General features: G+C 40.8%; 2 protein-coding genes across 9 annotated transcripts in view; one reads left to right on the forward strand and one right to left on the reverse strand.

The window, feature by feature from the left end:
- Positions 1–2,166: 2,166 nt before the first annotated feature.
- ZBTB26 (zinc finger and BTB domain containing 26) lies at positions 2,167–8,192 on the reverse strand. 3 transcript variants are annotated; one of them, XM_073314410.1, is made up of 3 exons: positions 7,767–8,192; positions 6,875–6,960; positions 2,167–5,292 (listed from the first exon to the last, which is right to left on the reverse strand). In XM_073314410.1, exon 3 carries the CDS (start codon positions 5,280–5,282, stop codon positions 3,963–3,965), a length of 1,320 nt encoding a protein of 439 aa, XP_073170511.1. In that variant the 5' UTR covers positions 5,283–5,292; positions 6,875–6,960; positions 7,767–8,192; the 3' UTR covers positions 2,167–3,962. The 3 variants fall into 3 exon arrangements, with proteins under 3 accessions (XP_073170511.1, XP_073170510.1, XP_073170512.1); XM_073314409.1 differs by having other exon boundaries at positions 7,695–8,192; XM_073314411.1 differs by lacking the exon at positions 7,767–8,192 and adding an exon at positions 7,211–7,506.
- The window catches only part of RABGAP1 (RAB GTPase activating protein 1), a 130,556-nt gene continuing 115,669 nt past the window's right edge, over positions 7,867–22,753 (forward strand). For 3 of the 6 annotated variants that reach the window (XM_073314399.1, XM_073314403.1, XM_073314402.1), the window contains exons 1-2: positions 7,867–8,091; positions 18,416–18,615. In XM_073314399.1, coding sequence (XP_073170500.1) covers positions 18,466–18,615 — 150 coding nt within the window. In that variant the 5' untranslated portion in view covers positions 7,867–8,091; positions 18,416–18,465. Of the gene's footprint in view, positions 8,115–8,194; positions 8,562–18,415; positions 18,616–22,753 lie in introns of those variants that run through there. The other 3 variants (XM_073314400.1, XM_073314401.1, XM_073314404.1) reach the window with 3 other exon arrangements.

Here is a 22,753-nt window from a genome sequence, read left to right on the forward strand (position 1 = left end):
CACATTAACATTAAGTTTATGACAGTTGTCATAAAATGTATCTGACTAAGCTACAGCACTGTCAACTTCAAGTGGATCTAGTCCGGTTAGAACTTTGCAATAAAAAGTGATTTAGAAGAAAGTTATACATACATGATTGACCACATATTAAATTCATTTAATTCTATAACAAAGCTGCCTTTGGATAGTCTGTATAAATAGATTTGATAACAATAGTCCCAGGCTCCTTTTTAATTCAGGGAAAAAAGCATTGATAAGATTTTCTGCGTCTCTAGTCCACATTAGATCTATGATAACCCATTTTCATATAACAAATATTATAGTATCAAAATGTTTGAATATAGAAGATTCTGCCTGAAATCAGATCCACATGCAATATTTCAGACATAACCATCATGGGGTAACAGCTCAAGATGATTCTGTAAGCAGGTTTAGTTTATTTTTCCATGCAAGCGGTCTTTGAACCAAGATTCTGAACGAAATACTTTCCTAAATAGTTACATTTCAGAACTAAATTAATCTGCTATTTGTTTCCTCCTCCCCATTGCCATTACTTATTCCAAAACTGTACACGACAGTCAAATATAGCCATTTAAACCTTTTTACCTGAAAAGGTGATTGTGTCCTTTCATAACATTTTGCAACATTAACACTTCATTCACTGCAATGCTTGTTTTGGGAACTTCTGACTTTTGTATGCCCCTTTTCTCAAGACCCAAGCTATCTTTTGATAATGAAATATACATTATTTTCTGCAATAAAATGCTTTGGTCATACTTTTAGTTTAGCATTGTTACAGTACTAGACTTAAACAGCTGCATTAGAAGTAATACTTGATCCAAATTTAAAAAGCAGTTCTTTACCAAGGGTCAAGCAGTAGATTATTAGACCATACTGCATTTCAGTTCAGTAAGAGTGCTGCTCTTCTGTAAATGGTATTCTTCAGATGAGATATTAAAGCATGGTCCTTTCACTCTAACTAGGATGGCAACCATCTAGATGAAAACTTCCATGACGCTTTTCAAAACAAGTACAGCATAATCTCAACCCCCAGTTAACATTCCGTTCCCTCTAGGTCTGATGTTCAAAGATGTGTAAAAGAGCTATTGCTGAGCACAATCAATAACTGATGTATTAATCTACAGCCAGTGACACTGTATCTTACTCTAAACTCTTACCTTGTAAAGCTCTAAGATTCATGAGCTATGTAGGATGGTAGCTAAATTCAAGTCTACTTTTCAAGATGAAGTGCATACTTTTAGGAACAGAGACTATGATCTAACTTTATATAGAGTTTGCATCAGTATGGCAGTTCTCACCCCCGGTTAACTGACATACATGGCTCCTAGTAGAGCTCTAGGAAGAGTTTAAAAAAACAAAACAAAACATGGAATTATACATTTCAGCTGCTGAAACAGATTGTTTTCACAATGCCATAAAGCAATATTCCCCACTCCAGCTTTGCTTTAAAACCAAATATGAAGGTCGCAATTACTGTGGTTTATGTGAAGCAATGTTTATAGGAGACAGAACAATACTTTTATTTTGAAGTCTTTACCATGTCTTAGTACATACAGTGATAGGGGATTCTTCAGTGGCTTGTCTTCACTACAAGTTAGCGTACTTCAGTTACTGCATTCAAGCTAGCCTAGCCTGAGTGAGAGCAACCACACTTCAAAGCAAAATGGGAGTTTCACAGCCTGATTTGATGAGTTGCTGTTGAGTTACAATATAGAATTGTAGGGCAGAAAGGGACCCCGAAAGATCACTTAGTCCATCCCTCTGTGCTCAGACAGGACCAAGTAAACCTCCTAGAACATTTGTGACAGGTGTTTGTCTAACCTGTTCTTAAAACTTCCAGTGATGGGAATTCCACAACCTTCCTTGGAAGTCTATTTCATTGCAGCTTATATTTAGAAAATTTCCCTAATATCTAACCTAGATCTCCCTTGCTGCATGCAGATTACTTTTTATTCTACCTTCAAGTGGACATTATTCTCAATAACATCTCTCAACACATTTAAAAACTATGATCACATCCCCCCATCAGTCTTCTTTTCTCAAGACTAAACGTGCCCCCCCCCCTTTTTTAACCTTTCCTCATAGGTCAGGTTTTCTAAACCTTCTGTAATTTTTGTTGCTCTCTTGTCCTCCTCTTTTCTAAAGTGAGATGTTCAGAACTGGACATAGTACTCCAACAGAGGCCTCATCACTGCTGAGTGAAGTGAGACAATTACCTCCCGTGTGTTACATACGAGACTCCTGTTAATACACTCCAGAAAGATATTTACCTTTTTTGTAACTGCATCACATTGTTGATTCATTAAATTTGTGATCCACTATAACTACTGGATCATTTTCAACAGCATTTCCTAGCCAGTTATTCCCAGTTTTATATTTGTGCTTTTGATTTTTTATTCGTAAATTTTCACTTGACTTTACTGGATTTCATCTTGTTGATTTCAGACCAATTCTCCAATTTGGCAAGATTATTTTGAATTCTGATCTGATCCTCCAAAGTGTTAACAATCCCTGCCAGTTTTGTGGTAATCCTCACATTTAAGAAGCACATTCTACACTATATTATCCAAGTCTTTAATGAAAATTTTGAGTAGTACTGGACGAAAGAAAGACTCCTGCAGGACCCCACTAGATACTGCCTCCCAGTTGGACAGCTACCACTGATAACTACTCTTTGAATACAGTCTTTCCACCAGTTATGCATCCACCTTATAGTAACTTCATCTGGTCCACATTTCCTTAGTTTTCTTATGAAAAAAATCACGTGAGACTAAGTCAAAAGCCTTACTGAAAATCAAGATACTGCTATGGGGGAAGATACATCTACTGCTTCCCCTAACCACTAGGACAGTAACCCTGTCAATGAAGGAAATTAGTTTGGTTTGGCATGATTTTTGAGAAATCCACACTGGTATTATTTATTCTCTTGTTGTCCTCTACATGCTTGTTGTAACTCAAGTTGTTGCATCCCCAGAGTTACTAGCTTTAGCATCAACATCACTTAAGTTTCAAACTCCTCCCCCCTCCCAACTAGTTAGCTAGAGTTTAAAGCACCACTTAACTTGAGCTAGAGAATTCAGTGTGTGGATGGGAGTTGAGCTAGGGGTAGTATTCCAGTTATTACCTGAACTAATTATGCTGTGAAAGCACACCCTCAGTAGCCCTACATCAATGAATAACTCATACCCTGACTTTAGGCAATCAGCCTCATATTCTAAAGATCTTCAATTTATTTTCTTTAGAAACAGTACCATGTAATCACTACCTGACCCACCTAGATCATTCAGGGCTTTAGCTCTTTATAAACATACATCCATGTTAATAATCCTGAAAGTTGCTATCGGTTGGAGTAGGGCTGATTAGCAGAGAAAATTCAATTACATAGTTTAGAAGGGACAAAAAAGTGACACATGGAAAAAAGTATTTAATTTTAACTTTAGGGATTTGGGTAAGATTGAAAGGCAAATAACTGAAGTTTTAACAGACAAACAAATTAGCAGTTGAACTACATAACTCTCAGTTATCCAGTGCTTTTTGAAAAAGTCAGGTTTTATCTCATAGACTCATCCTCTTGGTTGTTTCTTCTATCTGCCCAGACATAAACAGGCCTTTAACTGTACAGCATAGTTTAACTGGTGACTGCCCACAGCAAGAGTTCTTCAAAAGGTGACAGTCCCATGTCTCCAAATTAGATTAAATGATCCAAAATGTAACAAATCCAAAATTTAAACCCATGCTCACCAGTAGGGACACAGACAGAAACCCTGTATGAGGATTGCTAGTCACAGAAAATAAGACTAGAATGAAGGCTGACAACCTGCTAGATTTTGTAATTCAATCTGTACACAGCCTTTCAGGGCATACCATCTGCTTTGGTGAAAGCCCAAATCCAACCTTTTGTTTCTTTCTTCATGATGCCTACAAAGGGCTGCTTGGAATGCTTAATTGACACAGGTGCTATCACTCCTTAAATTGAGCACAGCCTGAGCCAATTTCCCTGCATCCAGTATCTGGCTTGCATCAGCTTGTTGACAGACCTTACTGTCTGTAGCAGTGCTACAGCTGAAAGAATCAAAGTCCACCGTTATATCTTGAACATTTCTTTCATTGGCATTGTCAAAACTATTTTTTCCATGTAACTGTTTAAGGTGTTTCCTCAGAACAGGTTTATGTGCAAAGACCATGTCACAATAGTTACATTTATGAGGCTTGTCTCCACTGTGCAGGTTTAGATGGTCCTGTAAAGAACATTTCTGAGAGAAGGTTTTCCCACAGATCTTGCACTGAAAAGGTTTGATCCCTGCATGCACTCTCATGTGTCGGTGGAGATTGCCTTTCTGAGTGAACGTCTTCCCGCACAGCAGACACATGAACAGTTTATGCATTTTTAAATGATTAGCATAGTTTTCCAAGTGCCGGAATACTCTGGTACACTTGGGACACTGGTGGTGCCATTGGAGACCTTTGTCTATACCTCTATTGTTAGGACCAAACATGTCTTTAGAGGCCATGATGAAACTGTCACTGCCAGTGTAAGAAAGGGCATAGTTGTGGAGATGATTTTGTTCTGTTTCACTCGTTCTGTTTTCCACAGTGGAATTGATTAAAAAGTGCTGAGGCTCTGATGAATGTAAAGCAGTTTGTTCAGAAGAAATAAACTGGGTTTGATCTTTTTTATTTCTAACCTCAGACACCTCCCCAATAGACTCCACCTTGACAATCTGAATGTCACTATCTTCCATGTCCATGCTGTCTTCTGAGGTTTGAATACATAGTGAATCCTGTTGCAGAGAGTCCTCATCTTCTTGGTGTTCTTTCAACTCAGAAGAATCGCTTTGCTGTTCACAATCCTCCTTGCTCTCCAATGGCTTCTTAGGTTTTATAAACTTCCAGAGAGCCTGTGTACATCGTTCCACAATGTGGCTCATCTGAAGAAAGCTTGCAGCAGTCAAGTAATTTACCAGCTCCATCTCAGGAAACTCCAGAATGCCACTGTAGCAGGACAAAAGCAACTGCCTCCCCACTTCTGAACTCTGCAGAATGGAGATTTTAACCTCTCTGGAGTCATTCAACAAAAACTGATCCCTTAAAAAGGGGGAGCCTGCAGCAAACACAATTTTATGCCCATGAACCTCAACATTGTCTATGTGAACTACAACATCACAAAACTTATTGTCTTCCCTCAGTTTGTTCATTTTTTGTAACATTGAATCTCCATAATTGTCAAACTTGAAGTGAAGGATATCTGATCTTTCGGACATTTTGGCAGATCTAAAGAACAAAAGCAAACAAAAATAAAGAAACAGTATATGAGAAAACTAATGGATTTAATCATGCAAATTAAAAAGGGGCCAACAGTACAGGTTAAACATACATATTTTACAAAACATTTTCTTATGTTAATAAAAACACCCAATACTATTAAAATGAAAGAATTTTAAAAGTTAAGTTACTTTGAATATCTTAATGATATTTACTTTTTCACATATCACACAACTTGGACAGTGAAAGTAACTTAATCAATTTCTAGTCTATTTCATATTCTAATTCTCATGCACTAGTATAATGTTGCAATGTCCCCAACAGTACAGTAGAACGTTTATTTAAAATATTATAGTTATATAGATACACTATTTCTTTGGAATTTAAAATAAAACCATAGAAATATTTCTACTGGTTTAAACTTTTGTAGAAGTTTGCTTTTGTATTAACAAAAACAAAAGTTTTTGGCTCAATTTGACCCTTCAATGTCCCTTTAGCTTTAGCAATTTTTTTGCTTTAATGTATGAACAAGTTCCATAGGCAGTTGATCTCTCAGTGTTACACTGAAGCACCTGTCAGAGAGGACAGTGTAATATTAAAACAAGCTTCTTAAATTAATGTACTTAATAGAAGAAATATGGTCTATGAATCAAACTAAGAAAAATAGTTAAAATTCTTCCACCGTCAACACCTCCTGCTCACATGGTGGTATTTCTAAATAAAATACAGCCTGTTACACATCTAAAATGCGCAGAATTCTAGTACTGAACTTCATTTTTTAGACCAGATATAGTCACAATGGAAGGGACTATCTTCACCAACCTGTCATTTACAATGAGGAGGTTCTGAAAGGCACACTGTCAGATACCTTTAACACCTCTATAAAACACTTCTAATGTAGACATGGTCTAAGACAACCATGGTTTTCTATAAGTTGTTGTTCACGCAGCCCTGGCTATGAATTGGGATTGCAGGAAATGAAGGAATCACAGGAGATTTAAGCTCCCAGAAGGCTTGGTGAAACAACAACAAAACCCCACCTACCCCAATCCACACCACCTTCACTGAAAGATTACAGATGGTTTGAAAACAGAAAAAGCTGTGGAGTTTAGGAGGATAAATGGAAACACTATCCACTTGGATATGAACCAATTATCCCCTATTATCTCTGGGAAATGGAGCCACAGCTAGGGGATCAGATGAATGAGAATGCAAAGCAACAGTTCAATGCAAAGAATTTTTTAGCACTTAAAACCATGTAGATGCTGATAATCAAAGATTTCAGTATCCACTGCCCAGCTGACATTCGTACCTCCAATTTCTCAACAGCAAGGAGGTTTTCTGGTTAGCCCTCTTGTATTATCAGACATATTTACCAGTTTGTAACATACTATATCTACAACAGGATTTTGAAAGGTTCCTTTTTGAGTTCTACATTCTATTTCCACTCAATATCATGTGTCACAGCCGTCATCCTTCCAGCTGACAGGCAGATGTGACTCCTGTTCAAAACAGGTTAGGTCTAACAGAGGAGTCGTACTTCTCCAGTTTAGTTCAACAGAGACATTTCAAAATTAACTAGATATGGTACCTTAGTTTTCTTGTTCAAGCATCACCGAGAAGGTTTCTGTAAATTGCTCAATGTGATACCAGTTTAAAAGATTCTGGATGAATTATCTAAGGAAAGAGAAGGCCATGATTAGCAAAAGGCTTGTTTGCCTTACAACTTTAAAATGTCTTTAAAGAAAGAAAAATGATTTGAAAGTAATTAACTGTGTTTATGTCCAGACTACTATACATGTGTTTTGAAAAACATTTTTCCCAATACCGAGGAAGAACAGTATTGGAAGACTAATGGGGGGTAGTCAGAATTCCTCTCCAATTTATAAAATACTAGGCCTGCAGAGGCCCCAAAGCACCTGCCTACCTGCATTTGGCTCCATCCTTCTTTGGGGCTTTGCAACCGATAACAAGGGTAGCATCATTTTACTCCCTTGCTCGTACAAGTAATTTCAGCTGATGCGCTATTAGAGCTTTCCTAGTTTTTACTTTATGTAATTCCACTATGTAAAAGGATGAAACCTGATCAGCCCCGTGGCCATGTAGACCAATGTCCTGGGTCTGACATTCACGCTATCAGCTGCTAGAGGGAAAAGCAAAAAGTCCCATAGGGGACAGTCATGGGATTATTCGCCCACATAGGAAGTCTCTTCCTCAGCCCCCCCCCCCGGCTTAGTAGTTGGTTCATGACCCTGAGGAAAAATGGTCTAAAAATCCACCCATCACAAGAGGGGCTGAGTGCTACGCGCCCCAGGCTCCCCTTCCCTGTTCACCCCACGGGCTATCCCCTCCCCTCCCGACCCGACCCGGCTCACCCTCCCCTCCCGCAGCTTCCTCCTCTCCCCACTCACCTCCTTACTCCTCACGCTACCCCCGCCTCCGCCTCCGCTCCCTAGCCGCCGCCGCCCCCACGTTGTCCCCACCTCGCATCTTACTCGCCCAGTGTGGGGAAGGAGCCACTCTCCGGATCCAGCCCCGGGCGGAGGCGTTGGCCGGGGGACACCGGAACCGGAAGTACCCCTCCAGACATCTTCTTCCGGGGCTCCTGCCCCTGCCCGGTTTCTTCACGAACCCACCGCGAGCCGCCGCGGCCGCCGCCGGAGCAGCCGCCGCCGCCGGGGCCCCGGAAGCGCATCTTCCTCTGACCCGGAAGACTCTCCCGGCCCCCTCCCCTCCGGCCTGGGTCACGTGGTGGGGGCGGCGGCGGCCGAGGCCCGGCCGGAGGAGGCGGCAGCGGCGGCGGCTCGGGTAGGTCCGGTTCGTGTCGCCAGGTCAGACCCCGCGCGTCTCTTCCGCATCTGGGGGTCTCCGGTCCCCGAGGCGCCCCGAGCCCTCCAGACCCAGCGGCCGCTCCCCCCCGCCTGGCCTGGGCTTGTTCTCCCCCGTCCCGGGCCTGAGCCTGCCTGCACCCCCTCTGGGCCTGGGCCTCGCCTGGCGGCCAGCCGCTGCCTAGGCCTGGGTCTCCCGGCGGTGGGCCCAGGCCGCTCCTCACGTAGCCCGGCGGTGCCAGGCAGCGTAGCCCCTGGTACCCGGTTCCCCGCACCTGCACGGTGCCCGCCCCTGAGGGCCGAGCCCCGCCCCGTGCCGTCAGGGTCCGCAGGGCGCGCCGCCGTCGCATCGGGGCTGGTTTTGTTGCTGGCGTTTCAAAAGATGAGGAGGAAACTCCAGAACCTGGAAGTCTTGGGCCAGGCACCCCGGCATATGCCATCGCGGGCAAGGTGCGTGCCCTGTGAAGCACGGGCCCCTTCATGAGGTCCCCCGGGCATGCGGCAGCATCCCCGCGCTAGCTCCCCGCTCTCTGCCTGCAGCGCTCCACCCTATGCTGCTCTCTGGCAAAGTTGTTTTAGCACCTGAGATCTCTGAGCACCTTTCTCTGTCGTGCATGAGACTAGATTTCTGTGGGGCCCTGTCTTGACCTCTGCACCCCTAACTCATCCACAGGCACAATATTGGTAAAAGTGTCTTACCATCATACTGAGAGTACTGCATGTGTAGAAAGTCTTGTTCAGTCTCTAATCACATGGCTAAATGCCAGACGGTTTTCGCTGGAATGTGCGCATACAATTCTCAGTCACATCTATTTTCTGGCCAGATGTCCTCTTCCATCCTTCCCCTGGCTGTTTTCATGCTGGATCTGTTTTGTTTTAGTCACATGTTTGGTTTGATTGATGGGAGAGTATTTTTCTCACTGTTTGTCACAGTGGACCACTCTGGACCACTTTTGCTTGAACTTGACAAAAACTCTTGGGTAGAAATACAGTCTGCAAAATATCTGGAAGGGTTGAGCATCTGAAAGTTGGTGTTTGTAATAGAAACACATGTGCAATGTTCATTATAGCTGTCACTAGCTTTCGAGCTATTGATGATACCCTATTGCATGTTCTGCTTAGGGACAGCTGTGCATGCAAAGGGAGGGAGAAAAGCAATGGGGCAGTGTGATCTAGAAGTGGGTAGAGACCCACCTGTCCCTTCAGATATGAGGTGGCTACCCCTGGGATGCTTCACACATGGCTTGGGTGCTGGATATTGTGATGGGTGACATGGACATATGAATAGACAACGTCACTATGCCAAGGAATCCAGTATGCATGGGACAGTTGTTGCCCACACATGTTAACTGGTGTGGGGATTGGAGGCACTTGCTAAAAAATGTAGTTTCTAATAATAGTATTCTGTCCTTCTCTGTATATTTCAGGCAGCATTTAAAAAGTATCTGAGAGTAACTAATTGAGCCTAGTTAGACACTAAGATAATGGTGCTTAGATACCAAAGTGATAGTCTTTCACTCTTTTCCATTTAGTTGGTTATGCTCCAACCATCCAAACATGTATGCATGTAACTGTCTGCACATAAATAATGCTATTGCGTTCAGTGGCACTGCTCACATGTGTAAAGTTACTCACATGCTATATATTTTAGGGACTTTTATTAATTTCTCCTTGTGTAATAGACTCACCCAAACAACAAGGGAAAGAAATATATTTTTAAAGAGAATGCATTTGTAAAATTACAAAAATTGCCAGAAGACTCCGATGCAATTGAAGTTCAGTTGAAAGTGACTAGATTTCAAATTTATATTATTTCCTTAACCATAAGACCATTTTTCTTAAATCTGTGTTGCCAGACTGTTCTGAGCTTATTTTTCATGGGTACTGAGTTATGTCAACAAAATAACCAAATTCCATTTTCGGATCTTCGTGTTCTGGGAGTGTATCAGTCATTGCTTGTCAGATATCACATTGATGCTAGAATCTGGCACTTTATTACTTCCCCTTCATTTGATTTACATTCCAGTCTCAATCTTCCTCCTTTCTTTATCCTATTTGTTTGTGAGTGCACATACTGTTTTAGACTTTTATGGTTTGGAATAGGTAAGTTCCAAGCACTGGTGATCCTAGTTTAGAGATTGAAAACAAGTATCAATAAACAAGCGCTGTACTACCTTATATGTTTGAAAAATCTGATAAAGTTTCACATGAAATTGGATTTTGGTAGCTGTAGATTTTACAGTGTTCACCTTTGCAGTTTTGTTTGTTTTAAATTAAGGTAGTATAAAAAAATTGAAAAATTAAAATGCAGGTGGTGCAAGGGGCAACAATTATAACTTTCTCATAGACTTTAAGGCCAGAAGGGACCATCATGATCATCTAGTTTGACCTCCTGCACGTTGCAGGCCACAAACCTCACCCACCCATTCCTGTAATAGGCCAATAGCCACTGGCTGAGTTACCTGAAGTCCTCAAATCATGATTTAAAGATTCCAAGTTACAGAGAATACACCATTTACACTAGTTTAAACCAGCAAGTGACCTTGCCTCGTGCTGAAGAAATACAAAGCTGGAGATCAGATTCTGTCTAGGTATCTCATGCTGCAAAAATACATAGCTTTATGCTCTAATAAATTTGTTAGTCTCTAAGGTGCCACAAGTACTCCTTTTCTTTTTTACAATACAGATTAACACGGCTGCTACTCTGAAACCTGTCATAGGCTGGTCTGTATTCCCAAATTTGTTTTATCTGTAGAGATTTTATAGACAAAATAATACACTTGTTTGGACTCAGGAATTCTGTAAGACTTTTGGGCTACATGATTCCTCATTTAATAGAATTCTGCGGAACTGTTTAAATTCTGTGGATGTTATCATGTTTTGTGTAATGATCCTTATGTCCTGCTTAACATTAGAAGGCCAAGGCCCTGACCAAACTTGGCTATAGTTATACAGTGAACAGATTAGCTGACAGTTAGGCATGAGAATCTCCTTCTGCTTTCCAAGTCCAGCTGCAGACAGTTTTTAGTAACATGTATCATATGAGACTGTTAAGGTCATTGCTTCTGCTTGAAGGTTTCAAATTCTATTTTCAAAGAGCCATGCTGGTCCAATAAATGTAACTATACATTTCTGTTTGAATCCCCAGTGAATGATGTAAGCTGTGTAAATAAATACACACTGCACCCTTATAAGGGTCACTATAACCTCTGGCTGGAGTACATTATCTTCCATGCTAACTGCTTCTCTGTACTTACGGATCTATGTCCTATGTCTGCCTGTAAAGGGAGACCTGTAGATGTGCACAATGCTATTGGAATGTCATTCCGGTTTGTGAGATTAGACTCTTCGCAGTGAACTCATTTCAGTGACATTCTTTTGCTGCTCTGGTTAAGGCAGTGTCAGCGTTTCTTTTATAAACCACTGTTTCCCTGGGCCTACAGTCTGTCTCCACAGTTGGAGCAATTGCTTTGTGCTGGAGCCTGACATAAGCGTTTTGTCCCGAGCACATTTTCGAGATTAAAAATAAAATGCTTATCAAATCAGCTATACTGATAATCCTTAACAGGTTTAAGGTTGTGTTAACTTGAACTCTTTTATGTTTTTTCTGATACCTGGCTTTGTGGGTGATTTAACCACCTTCCTGAGATCTCTACTTGTCATGCTTCTCTCTTTCATGAGAATTGCAGTGGTAGGGCAACTTGAGGAAGCTTAATCTTAAAATGAATCTCCTGTTTTCATTTGGCCCTTGAATTCAGATTGACTGAGAGGAGGGGTCCAATGGGAAAACTACACCATCTTATGGCCATGATACTCCTTTGAGAACAATTCTTTACAGGGAGCTAAAAAATTAGGAGTACAATTATTCTTTGTTCCGTTGAAGCAAGAGGGGTTTAGATGCTTCATTTCCATATAGAATCATAGGACTGGAAGGGACCTTGAGAGGTCATCTAGTCCAGTCCCCTGCACTCATGGCAGGACTAAGTATTATCTAGACCAGTGCTACTCAAAGTGGTGGTCCGGCCTGCGAGCCATCGGCTGCCGGTTTGCGCGCACATTGGAAAAAAAATTGCTGGTTCCCCACATCAGATAGCTTGAGAAGCACTGCTCTAGACCGTCCCTGACAGGTGTTTGTCTAACCTGCTCTTAAAAATCTCCAATGATGGAGATTCCACAACCTCCCTAGGCAATTTATTCCAGTGCTTAACCACCCTGACAGTTAGGAAGTTTTTCCTAATGTCTAACCTAAACCTCCCTTGCTGCAATTTAATCCCATTGTTTCTTGTCCTATGTTCAGAGGTTAAGAAGCAACAATTCTTCTCTCTCCTCCTTGTAATGACCTTTTATGTACTTGGAAACGGTTGTCATGTCGCCTCTCAGTCTTCTCTTCTCCAGACTAAACAAACCCAATTTTTTCAATCTTCCCTCATAGGTAATGATTTCTAGACCTTTAATCTTTTTTGTTGCTCTTCTCTGGACTTTCTCCAATTTGTCCACATCTTTCCTGACATGTGGCACCCAGAGCTGGACACAATACTCCAGCTGAGGCCTAATCAGCAAAGAATAGAGTGGAATGAAAAGCAAAAATCAAAAGCAAACAAAAAAGGATCCATAAATTATAACAGAGCCTTGTGGGATGTGATTCTTCTAGACATTCTCCCTCCCTTACTGGAGAACCTGTGACCTGAAGATCCATATTCTGTGGGACAGTTTCTGGTGTCTTAGGAGTTACCCCTTCTGTTTTTGAAAATTTACTTTTTATTGGTGTTGAAATTAACCCCATAGTTACAAGCTTAGGGACACGGTCAATGTTTAGAGTTGTCTCTGGGAGAGCTCTGAGCTGCGATGTAGCACATAATCTGAGATTTGTGCTTGGTGGGGACCTTCTCTCCTAAACCTCTCAGCAGTGAGAATGGAAACCATAAGGGTTACACTGCATCTGAGTGTGAGCCTCCAGCCTGGGTCTTCAGACTCATGTGAGCAGGTCTTGCGCTAGTGCTCAAAAAATTGATGCATAGGTGTTGCGGCTTGGGCTCTGAAGCCAGGTGTGTGATGTGGACTTGAGAGCTTGAGCTCCGGCCTAAGCCATGACATCAAAACAATGTCTGCAAAGCTACTTTTAGATACTTTTAAAGCATTAGTGTGAGCTCTGCTACCACCAGTCTGAGGACCTGGGCTTGAGAGGCTCACTCCCAGATGCAAGGTATGCATGTGTTGAGTTTCTTACACAAGCTGGAAGCATCATATAGCTAGTGTTGTCTCTACTGCTGTGTTTTCTTGCTCTCTGATTCTGTGAGATTCATGGTGCTGCCACCTCTAATTGCTCTGCAAATTTTTGACGTGAGTTCTTTTAGACTGGCTCCTATTTTAGTGAGCTCATAGACTCCTTGTTACGCAGCCGTCAAGTTCTCTGGTTCAGGTAAAGTGCCCAGGGGTGCTCTACAGGGAGCTTTCTGATCTAAAGTAACTCTAGATATAGAAGGTGCTGAAAGAGGCAAGGCAAAGTAAAGGAATGTGGAAATTCATGTGAGTTAAACCATGGCAATATTCCAACAAAAAACCCCAGGGAATTCATTATTGCTCTTTCTCATTCAATTATGGCAGCTATGCTCCTTTTCTTTCTCAGCATCAGTGGTCAGATAAAAATACTAACACTTTTAAACAATTGATAAAATTCCTTCAAGGAATTTCTCTGAATTGAAAATCTGATATTTTCTGTATGCAGAATACAGATTTTTGCTCGTCAAGTGATTTGTGAGAGGCCAATAATTTACATTAATATTACACATTAAAGCCTCTTGCTTTGGGCCAGATCCTGCTACCCTTTCTTGTGCAGAGTAGTAACTTTCTCATACTTGGTCCCATTGATTTCAGAGAGACTACTTGCAGAGCAAGGTATCACTCAGTATATGGTTGGGAAAATCAGGCTCATTTGGATCTCTTATTGTTGCACTGTAGCGGATAAATTTAGCCAATAACACACACTCCCTGATTATTGTGTGTGATGCCTGTTTGAAGAGTAGAGAGTATGTGAAATCACAGCATACTTTCTTTTTTAAAAGTGAATTCAGTGCTGGTGAAAGGTGCCAGATTGTCAGGCTTTGAAAATAGATTAAATTTAGCACTTCAAGCTAGACATGCTATACCAAAATATTGCTAAACTGCTCCTTACCTTACTTTATCTTATTGGCTGCTAATGATCTAGCTGTTCTATTCCTGTTGTCTTTCAGGAGTATAGATATTCATTCACACTTCATTTGCAAGGTATTGGCAAAAATATTTTAAGAGAAGGTTTGGGGGGGCTTATTTTTATTTTACATTTTGTTAATAATTTAGTTATTTTCAGATGAGCTGCAAATTTTGTAGGTGGTGTAGAAATGAGCCTCTCATAATAGATTTGTACTTGGAATTCAGAAATTATTACTAATAACCATTGACTGATTATTACTGGTTTCCTATCCAATATTCCTTGTTGGGTATAAAATGAAAGAATGTTGGACTTTCAACTTTTTAGACTGACAGACTCAGGTTGAAGCTGATCCTGGAATTTTGATGTCTGAAACAAAAAGCAAAGACAGGGTTTTTAACCTTGTGGCCAGTGATACAAACACAGCAGAGAAAACTCAGAAATAAGGCAAAATGTATTGCTCAGATAAAGGTGGAAAAGCTTTAAAGGTAATAAAGGAATCGTTCCATCAGACGATGCTAAATTTGATGTCATCCTTCCTGGGCATAGGTGAGGATAGTATTGAGATGGCTTATCAGAAAGCACTTGGCAGTAATCCTATGGTATTTGCCGGTAAGCATCCTTAGATAATAGAGTTGAAATGAGACTTTTACTCCTTTCATGCCTTCTCTCTGTTTGCTTGTCACTCATAAAGCTCTTTCCTCGGATCAGCGTCTCTGTGCTGCTCAGCTCTCCCTGCTATATCTACTGCTGTTAGAGCATGGTCATCTGCACTGCCCTCAGCTTCATTATTAAGGTGCTGTTCGCAAAGTCTGCAAGTCTCAATCTGTAGAGAGACTGCTTAGTTCAAGGTGGAAGATAGTAAACTGGGACCGATTATCTCTGTGGGCCGCAACCCATCTTAAAGACAGGTGGCTGCTGGCTGCTTTATGTAACTAAAGTACACTCCTTGGGCCTCTGACAGGGGGTCAGTGGAGCCCCTTAGCTGGGCAAATTTTGGGGATCATCTGGGCTTGAGAGTATTTTTAAGTACTTTCTCCAAACCTACTATTGTGTAGAGCATCAGGAAAACATTGCACACGAACAGATAAGATTAGGGGGGATATGGCCAATGTGGTTCAGAAGAGAGGAAGTTAATGAATAAACTTCTATGTTTTTGTCCAGAAGCAGTGTACTTTGTGTAAACTGTGGCTTCTAAGAACAAGGGTCACTCTGATATACTACATCCTCAAGCCTTCCTAGACATGATGATGGATGTGATATTCCAATTGATCCTCCATGTCTTACTGTTACAATCTTCCTTAAATTTACACTGTTCCCTCAGTTCAGTGACAGGGCAGAGAGGCATGAGTGGCAGTTTTATTAATTACTTGGCAGCAGTAGGTTGGGTACAGTTCAAGAAATTCTAACTTGGTTTAAGAAAAATCAAACCTAGAAGCCTTTGTGGGGATATACATGCAAGGCCTTTGCCATGTACTTAAAAAACAGCAACTGGCTTTTAGGCTGTTATTTTCAGCCTTTTTATTCATTAGTGTGAAATTGCCTGAATATAACAAGAGTAGGATGTTGTTGCATTTTTCAAGAATTCCATGTCTTTTAAAGGAGAATCACACAATGCTCCTTCCTTCAGTGACCTTCACGACTCAGTTTCTGTCGGCATGTATGGTTTGGAAGAAAATGCTGCTGTAATAATACTTGGCACTCAGAGAAAAGTTTCATAAGAGGTTAAGAGCAATCGTACAGTCCATTTGTGGGAAAATAGAAGGCAATATATTTGCACAAGTTTGGGCAGTAAAAGTTTATTGTGAGGTTGTCTTACTCTAATTACAGATGCTCCTTCCATTGGAGGAGAAAATAGTTCTCAGAGTAAGGAGTAGTCATCTGGTTATATACTGAGTCCTAGTGTGCAGCCAGCCCATTGGTGGAGGGGGCTAGGACCGTTGCCTGCAATACAGTTCCCATTCATCAGGCATGATGATTCATAGATTTCAAGGCCAGAAGGGATCATTTCAATCATTTAGTGTGACCTTCTGTATAAGACAGACGATAGAACTTGCCCAAAATAATTCCTTTTGAACTAACACGTATCTTAAATCCAAATCTTGATTTAAAATTGCCTGTGATGGAGAATCCACAATGACCCTTGGTAAATTGTTCCCATGATTAATTACCCTCACTGTTAAAAATTCATGCCTAAAATGATGCTGAAAATCCATCCAACATTAATTCCAAAGTAACTCCTGTGCATGGCTTATGGACTTTGTAGGGCACCAAGTCAAAAAGCAGTCCTCTCAGGTGGTGGTCTCTTCTTTGTGTACCCACTCTGTGCACTTGGAAAAATGTATCTGTGCCAAGCTGTCTCATTGCTTGGCTGCTATTTTGGCAGCCAAGTGAGGTCAGTTCCCCGCAGGACAAAGGGCACAATTCAAATGGACAAAAAATTTCAGGTTTGGTCATCCTTTGGAGTCAGTAAAGACTGGGACTCTTGTGATGAGCATGTAATCGGGACTCACTAAGGAATTAAACTGGCCCTTTGTACCATGGCATTCTATTTTTAGCCGGGGGTTCTAAGAACCTTTGATGTTGGAGGTGTGTAGTTGAACTCTACCTTTTGTTCCCTTTATCTATCTGATGAAGTGAGCTGTAGCTCACGAAAGCTTATGCTCAGATAAATTGGTTAGTCTCTATGGTGCCACAAGTACTCTTTTCTTTTTGCAAATACAGACTAACATGGCTGTTACTCTGAAATTTATCTAAAGTGTATCTCAGTGCCAGTTCTTGTGACTTTTTTTATCCTATCTGTTGGCTCTGACTTGTAGCACTGAACCAGCCGATGCTGTTCTTCCTGTTTCTTGATAGGGTGTCCAGAGCTGATTCTTATAATAGATTCATAGATATTTAGGTCAGAAGGGACCACTATGATCATCTAGTCTGACCTCCTGCACAACGCAGGCCACAGAATTTCACCCACCTACCGCTGCGAAAAACCTCTCACCTATGTCTGAGCTATTGAAGTCCTCAAATTGTGGTTTAAAGACTTCAAGGAGCAGAGAATCCTCCAGCAAGTGACCCGTGCCCCATGCTACAGAGGAAGGCGAAAAACCTCCAGGGCCTCTTCCAATCTGCCCTGGAGGAAAATTCCTTCTCGACCCCAAATATGGCGATCAGCTAAACCCTGAGCATATGGGCAAGATTCATCAGCCAGATACTACAGAAAATTCTTTCCTGGGTAACTCAGATCCCACCCCATCTAATATCCCATCACAGGCCATTGGGCCTATTTACCATGAATATTTAATTACCAAAACCATGTTATCCCATTATACCATCTCCTCCATAAACTTATCTGGTTTAATCTTAAAGCCAGATAGATCTTTTGCCCCCAAGTGTCAGTGCAGATGCATAAAATATTGCTCAGCTCAGGGGTCCATTGTGTCTCAAGTACAGCTATATCGAGTTAAGTCATATAATGTTGAGATTATTTGTAAGTGGAATTTCATCATTGGCTTGTCCTGATATTTACAAAACCCTAGCATGATATTTGTATGAACATAGGTGAAGGGAAGGCCAGGTTATGACTGGGTTTATAGTTGGAAGTATGCTGGCCCGAAAATAATGTCTTTCATCACCAGGCATAGCATAAGAGCACGTTTTACACCACAGACAGTACTGTGTCTGGGATTTAGTTACAACACTCATTTGGCAGTGTAGACAAGATCTTAACCATGTTCCTTAAAAAGATTAACTTTAGCACTGCTTGGGAGTATGATTTTAGGCCCCATCTACACTGCACAATGAAAACGTTATAACCAGGTCCTCAGATGTGAATCTATTTGTAGTATAGATGGGCCTTCACTGGGAAAAGTGATCATGAAACACTTCAAAATATAAATTTGTTTTGTGATCTGTGGAAATCAGTGCAGCACTTTCAGAGTAAAGAGTTTAACAGCAAATTGAAAAGCCTGGACCATGTGTGCACATTGATGTACTGAGAACTGTTATTTAGCTATGCAGTCAGATGTGTTGATCTTTAATAGTCATCAAGTTTCTGAAAAGAAACATTTGAGCTTCAAGCACAAACTTCTGTATAAGTATTTTTATGATTTTTGTTTTTCAGGAGTATATAAAATTTAATCTCATTCATGAGTCGAACTTCCTTTTTAAGTCATGGATGACAAGGTCTCTGTTGGAAAAATCAGTGTGTCTTCAGACTCGGTATCCACTCTTAACAGTGAAGATTTTGTCTTGGTTTCCAGGCAAGGGGATGAAACGCCATCTACAAATAATGGTAGTGATGATGAAAAAACAGGACTGAAGGTAAGAATCCATAACCTGAGTTCGTTCATTCTTCTAACCCAAACTAACCATGGAAGAGCTTAAAGAGGGACTTCTATTGTTGAAAACTTGAAAGAAGAGAGAGCTTATTCAAGAATCAGTGTCATTTGCTGATATTTCTTTTAATTACTTCTGCTTTCATTGTAGATATTTATGTTTTGAATAAGTGCTCTCTCCATCACTACTTGGTTTTTCATTTTGATGAATCCTTTACTGGAGTTGTCACCCAGTGTTTAGGATGAAACAATCATAAATTGTGATTTTCAGACAGTTAGAATTACAACTTCACTGCAGCTTTCAGGGGAGAAAGCCCTTGTTAATGCACATATGTCATCAGTTTGCCTGTTGGTTCTGCTATGTACTAAAGTTTGTCAACGTGAAAGGTTCTCTTTAAGAAATTTGGAAGTAGCCTGAAACCTTACACCCATGACGTGTAGCATGGACCTCAGAACACAGGCCCAGGAGCAAGTTATGTGAACTCTATGGGTATCGACCTCTTCTTTTCGCTTCTGGGATTGCTATCCTGGAAAGACCCTCAGGGATTTTTGCAGGTTGTTTCCCTGAGTTATGCACTTAGGCTGTCTAACATAAAGGAAACCTTTCAGTGGCTTTAAAATGTGGTGATAGAAACATGATGGGCACTCTAAACTCTCTTACACCTGTAGCTGTATTTTTATGTATTATAGTATAAAGTGGATCTTTTCCAGGGCTGATCTAAGTTAGAATGTTCTATATGGGAGTTGAAAGAAAAACTCTCATCTATGTAAGAGACCTTGAGATCTCAGGTCAGTTAGATCTGTCATGCAAAGAATGTCCAATCCAAATTTCAAAGGGAGAGAGAGATCTTGTATTCCCTCTGTGGGACTGTTTTCTTCTTTGTTGCTAGGAGGTGGCAGGCTGAACAAAGACTTCACTGCAAATTTCCTGATGCCTTTCCACAGCTTTCTTGTATCTCCAGCTGCTCTACTTGGCTTTCTTGAATTCCTTTCTGATCTCTATGTACTAGCCATTTAATGGATACATTATTATAGATGACACAACAGACAGCCTTTAGCGGAAGAACAGTTCTTTTTCCTTAAGAACTTTTTCATCTGGTGAAAAAATTGATTTATGTAGTTGTATTGCAGTTGCAAAAGATTCAGCGATAATTCCCCTTGCAAAGGAATAGTCTTCAAAATTATATCAACAAGCGAGACTTCCTTAAATGATTCACAAGGTTCTATCCAGAAATTTAGCTCCAAAGAGGAATAGTAGCCTCACTTGTCTGCTTTAGAATCCATGCCTGGGTATCTACTGAGTCTTAGAATTTCAGCACACTGCATAGAAGAATTCCTTGTCTTAAGAATAGTTATGTGAGAGAAGATGATCAGTTTCTTAAACTATTGAGGATTATCTGAATCTACAGAAGAGAGACGATTACCAGAATCCATTCCACTCTGTTAATGCCAAATAATGTTTAGAGATGTGAAATGGCTCATTCTGAAGCAAGTATTACTTCAAGGTTGAGATGTTTGGATTCCTAGTGCAGTTGTAATGATTACCCAGCTATGGGTGTTCGATGCTTTTGATTTTCAGGACACACATTTATGTTTAGTGCAGTAACATTTGGGCTTGTAATATAAAAAGAAATGAAGTGACCTACAAGGCAAATACAGCACCTCACAAAGTTTACAAATATATAATGGAGTAATAACAGGTTTCAGAGTAGCAGCCGTGTTAATCTGTATCCGCAGAAAGAACGAGGAGTACTTGTGGTACCTTAGAGACTAACAAATTTATTTGAACATAAGCTTTCGTGAGCTACAGCTCACTTCATCGTGTGCATGCAGTGGAAAATACGGTGGGGAGATTTATGTTCTCTGTGTATATGGAATCTCCCCACCGTATTTTCCACTGCATGCATCCGACGAAGTGAGCTGTAGCTCATGAAAGCTCATGCTCAAATAAATTGGTTAATCTCTAAGGTGCCACAAGTACTCCTTTTTCTTTTTGCGGAGTAATAACAGTAATCCTCTTCAACCAACCATGTTCTGACCCAGATTTGCTTTTCAGATACATTTACTTCCAAAGTGGAGTCCAAATAATGAAATCCTTCAGAATCTTTTGTGTGTTCCATATTTCTAACTCGGAAAACTGGAACTTTGGTACTACTGTGTAGCTGTCTTTTTTTTTTTTTTTTTTTTAATTCTAGGTTAAGAGTAATTGTCAAACAAAATTATGCTATTTCCTGATCTGGAACTAAACACTACAATAGTTTTGTTGGGTTTTATGAGTAAACTTCAGCATGAATTCCGGGCAAAGGCTGGGTACAATCATTGAACAAAGTGAATCACCTTGAACCTTTCCTTTTGTACTCTCTTTTGAGAGAGCATGCTGTTTCTTTATAACTGCAATCTGAATGATTAATGGAAGCATTATACATTAGTTAATGCAAGTAGGTGCCCAGTTCAAAGCCATTCCTGCAGGAATTTCTTTCGTTAACCCCCTCCTTTCTGCATAAGGAGACAACAAACCTCTATCACTGGAAATGGCTGCCTTTATGAATGGAAATCAGTTGCTTGTTGTCAGGGGACTAGAGAGAAATGAAGACTAGAAGGATAACTCCAGTGTCTTGATGGGGAACAGTCCTGTCCACTGCTTCCGTAAAATGGACTTTGCTTTCCAGGTGTCAATTCCACTGTATTAGTTGACTGTCTATCTGTGGAACTTGAAAGCTAGGTTCAGGAGGAGGCAGTTAACACTGTGTTGGGCACTTTATGTATATCTTATCTAGATGCATGGAAGCAGCACATGGAAATTGACCTTTTAAAAAAAAAAAAAAAAAAGATCCCAAGTAGGGATTGCCCAGATTTTATGTGTCAGAGGCAGAAATGGGGAGAAGACTTTTCTCAGGGATGACAAACTGTTTCAGGATGTATGACTAATCTCATTTGTTTGTATCTGCTCTAAGTCCAGCTGCCATCATGTTGCCACCAAAGGAGGCAAAAATTTGTATTGATCAAAAAAAATCTGAATGGCATTGATTTTGAGATTGTTGTTTTATCTCTGTAATTCTAGAACTGCAGTTCGCGGATCTTATTTCTCTTGCTTCTTCACCAGGCATCCTGCTGAGTTTTAAGGTTCTTTGCACGCTCTGTTTGGTGAACAGCATAAGATGCATATTGAGCCTGAGGAGCTCTTCATCTTGTGTTCCTTTGATATAGACCTCTGTCTGAGCTAATAGCTATTTTTGTTTCTTTGTAAAAAGTTGTATAAAATCCAGCAAGATACATTTGCTCCTGAAAATGTAGTCATGGCCTGTATCTTTTTGTAGCTGTTCATAACTATTAACTTTTTCTTGCTTTTTATATATGCTGACGTACATGGTTCACACAATTTAAAGGGGTGCTTTCACTGAGCGTATGCCAAAAATGCCACCTATCAGCGGTTTCTGCTGTCAACACTTCCCCCTTGTCACTTTGCTTGTGTGAGCTGGCAGTTGGCATGAATTGAATTTACAAAAATCCCATTCCTGGAGCACTCTGTAGAATGGGTGTTTTGTAATAGCACAGTACATAAGCTCTCAGGGCAGAGAAGGCTGGTGGTTTGTGTGCATGTGCACACACCTGAGGGTAGCAGGGGGTAGATAAAATATAAAAATTACCCTTGGTTTGTTTTGGGTACAGGTAATGGTAGCGCACATAAATGGGTTTTGTGGTGCTGCAACATCTTATAGTTAATGATTTGGGGATCATGCTGGGCTCCAGTTTTTGTTAAAATGAGAGAAAGCATCTGTCCTGAACAGACAGACAAACATTTACCAGATCATTAATCTCTTTGCCTTTCCCTTCTGCACCCCCACTTTTGTCAGGGTTCAGAGGTTGCCTCTTAGTGATCATTTGTGTGTTCCCAACAAACCTACAGAACTGTTACACCTTAAATGACCCCCACTGTTCCTAGAACATGGCTCACTAGTAGCACCATTGAATCACTGTCTTCCTGTCCTTGGCACCCAATTTGCATATAAGTCGGTGTTTGGTTTTTTTTATCTTGGCCCCTGAACAATATGTTTGTTGTGTTTACCACATTGGGGCTTTTGAATGCAGCTGTAAGAGTCCTGCCCTGTGTCCAGGTTTCAAGT

This window comes from Lepidochelys kempii, chromosome 16 (genome assembly GCF_965140265.1).
Source record: "Lepidochelys kempii isolate rLepKem1 chromosome 16, rLepKem1.hap2, whole genome shotgun sequence".
NCBI classification, from domain to species: Eukaryota; Metazoa; Chordata; order Testudines; family Cheloniidae; genus Lepidochelys; species Lepidochelys kempii.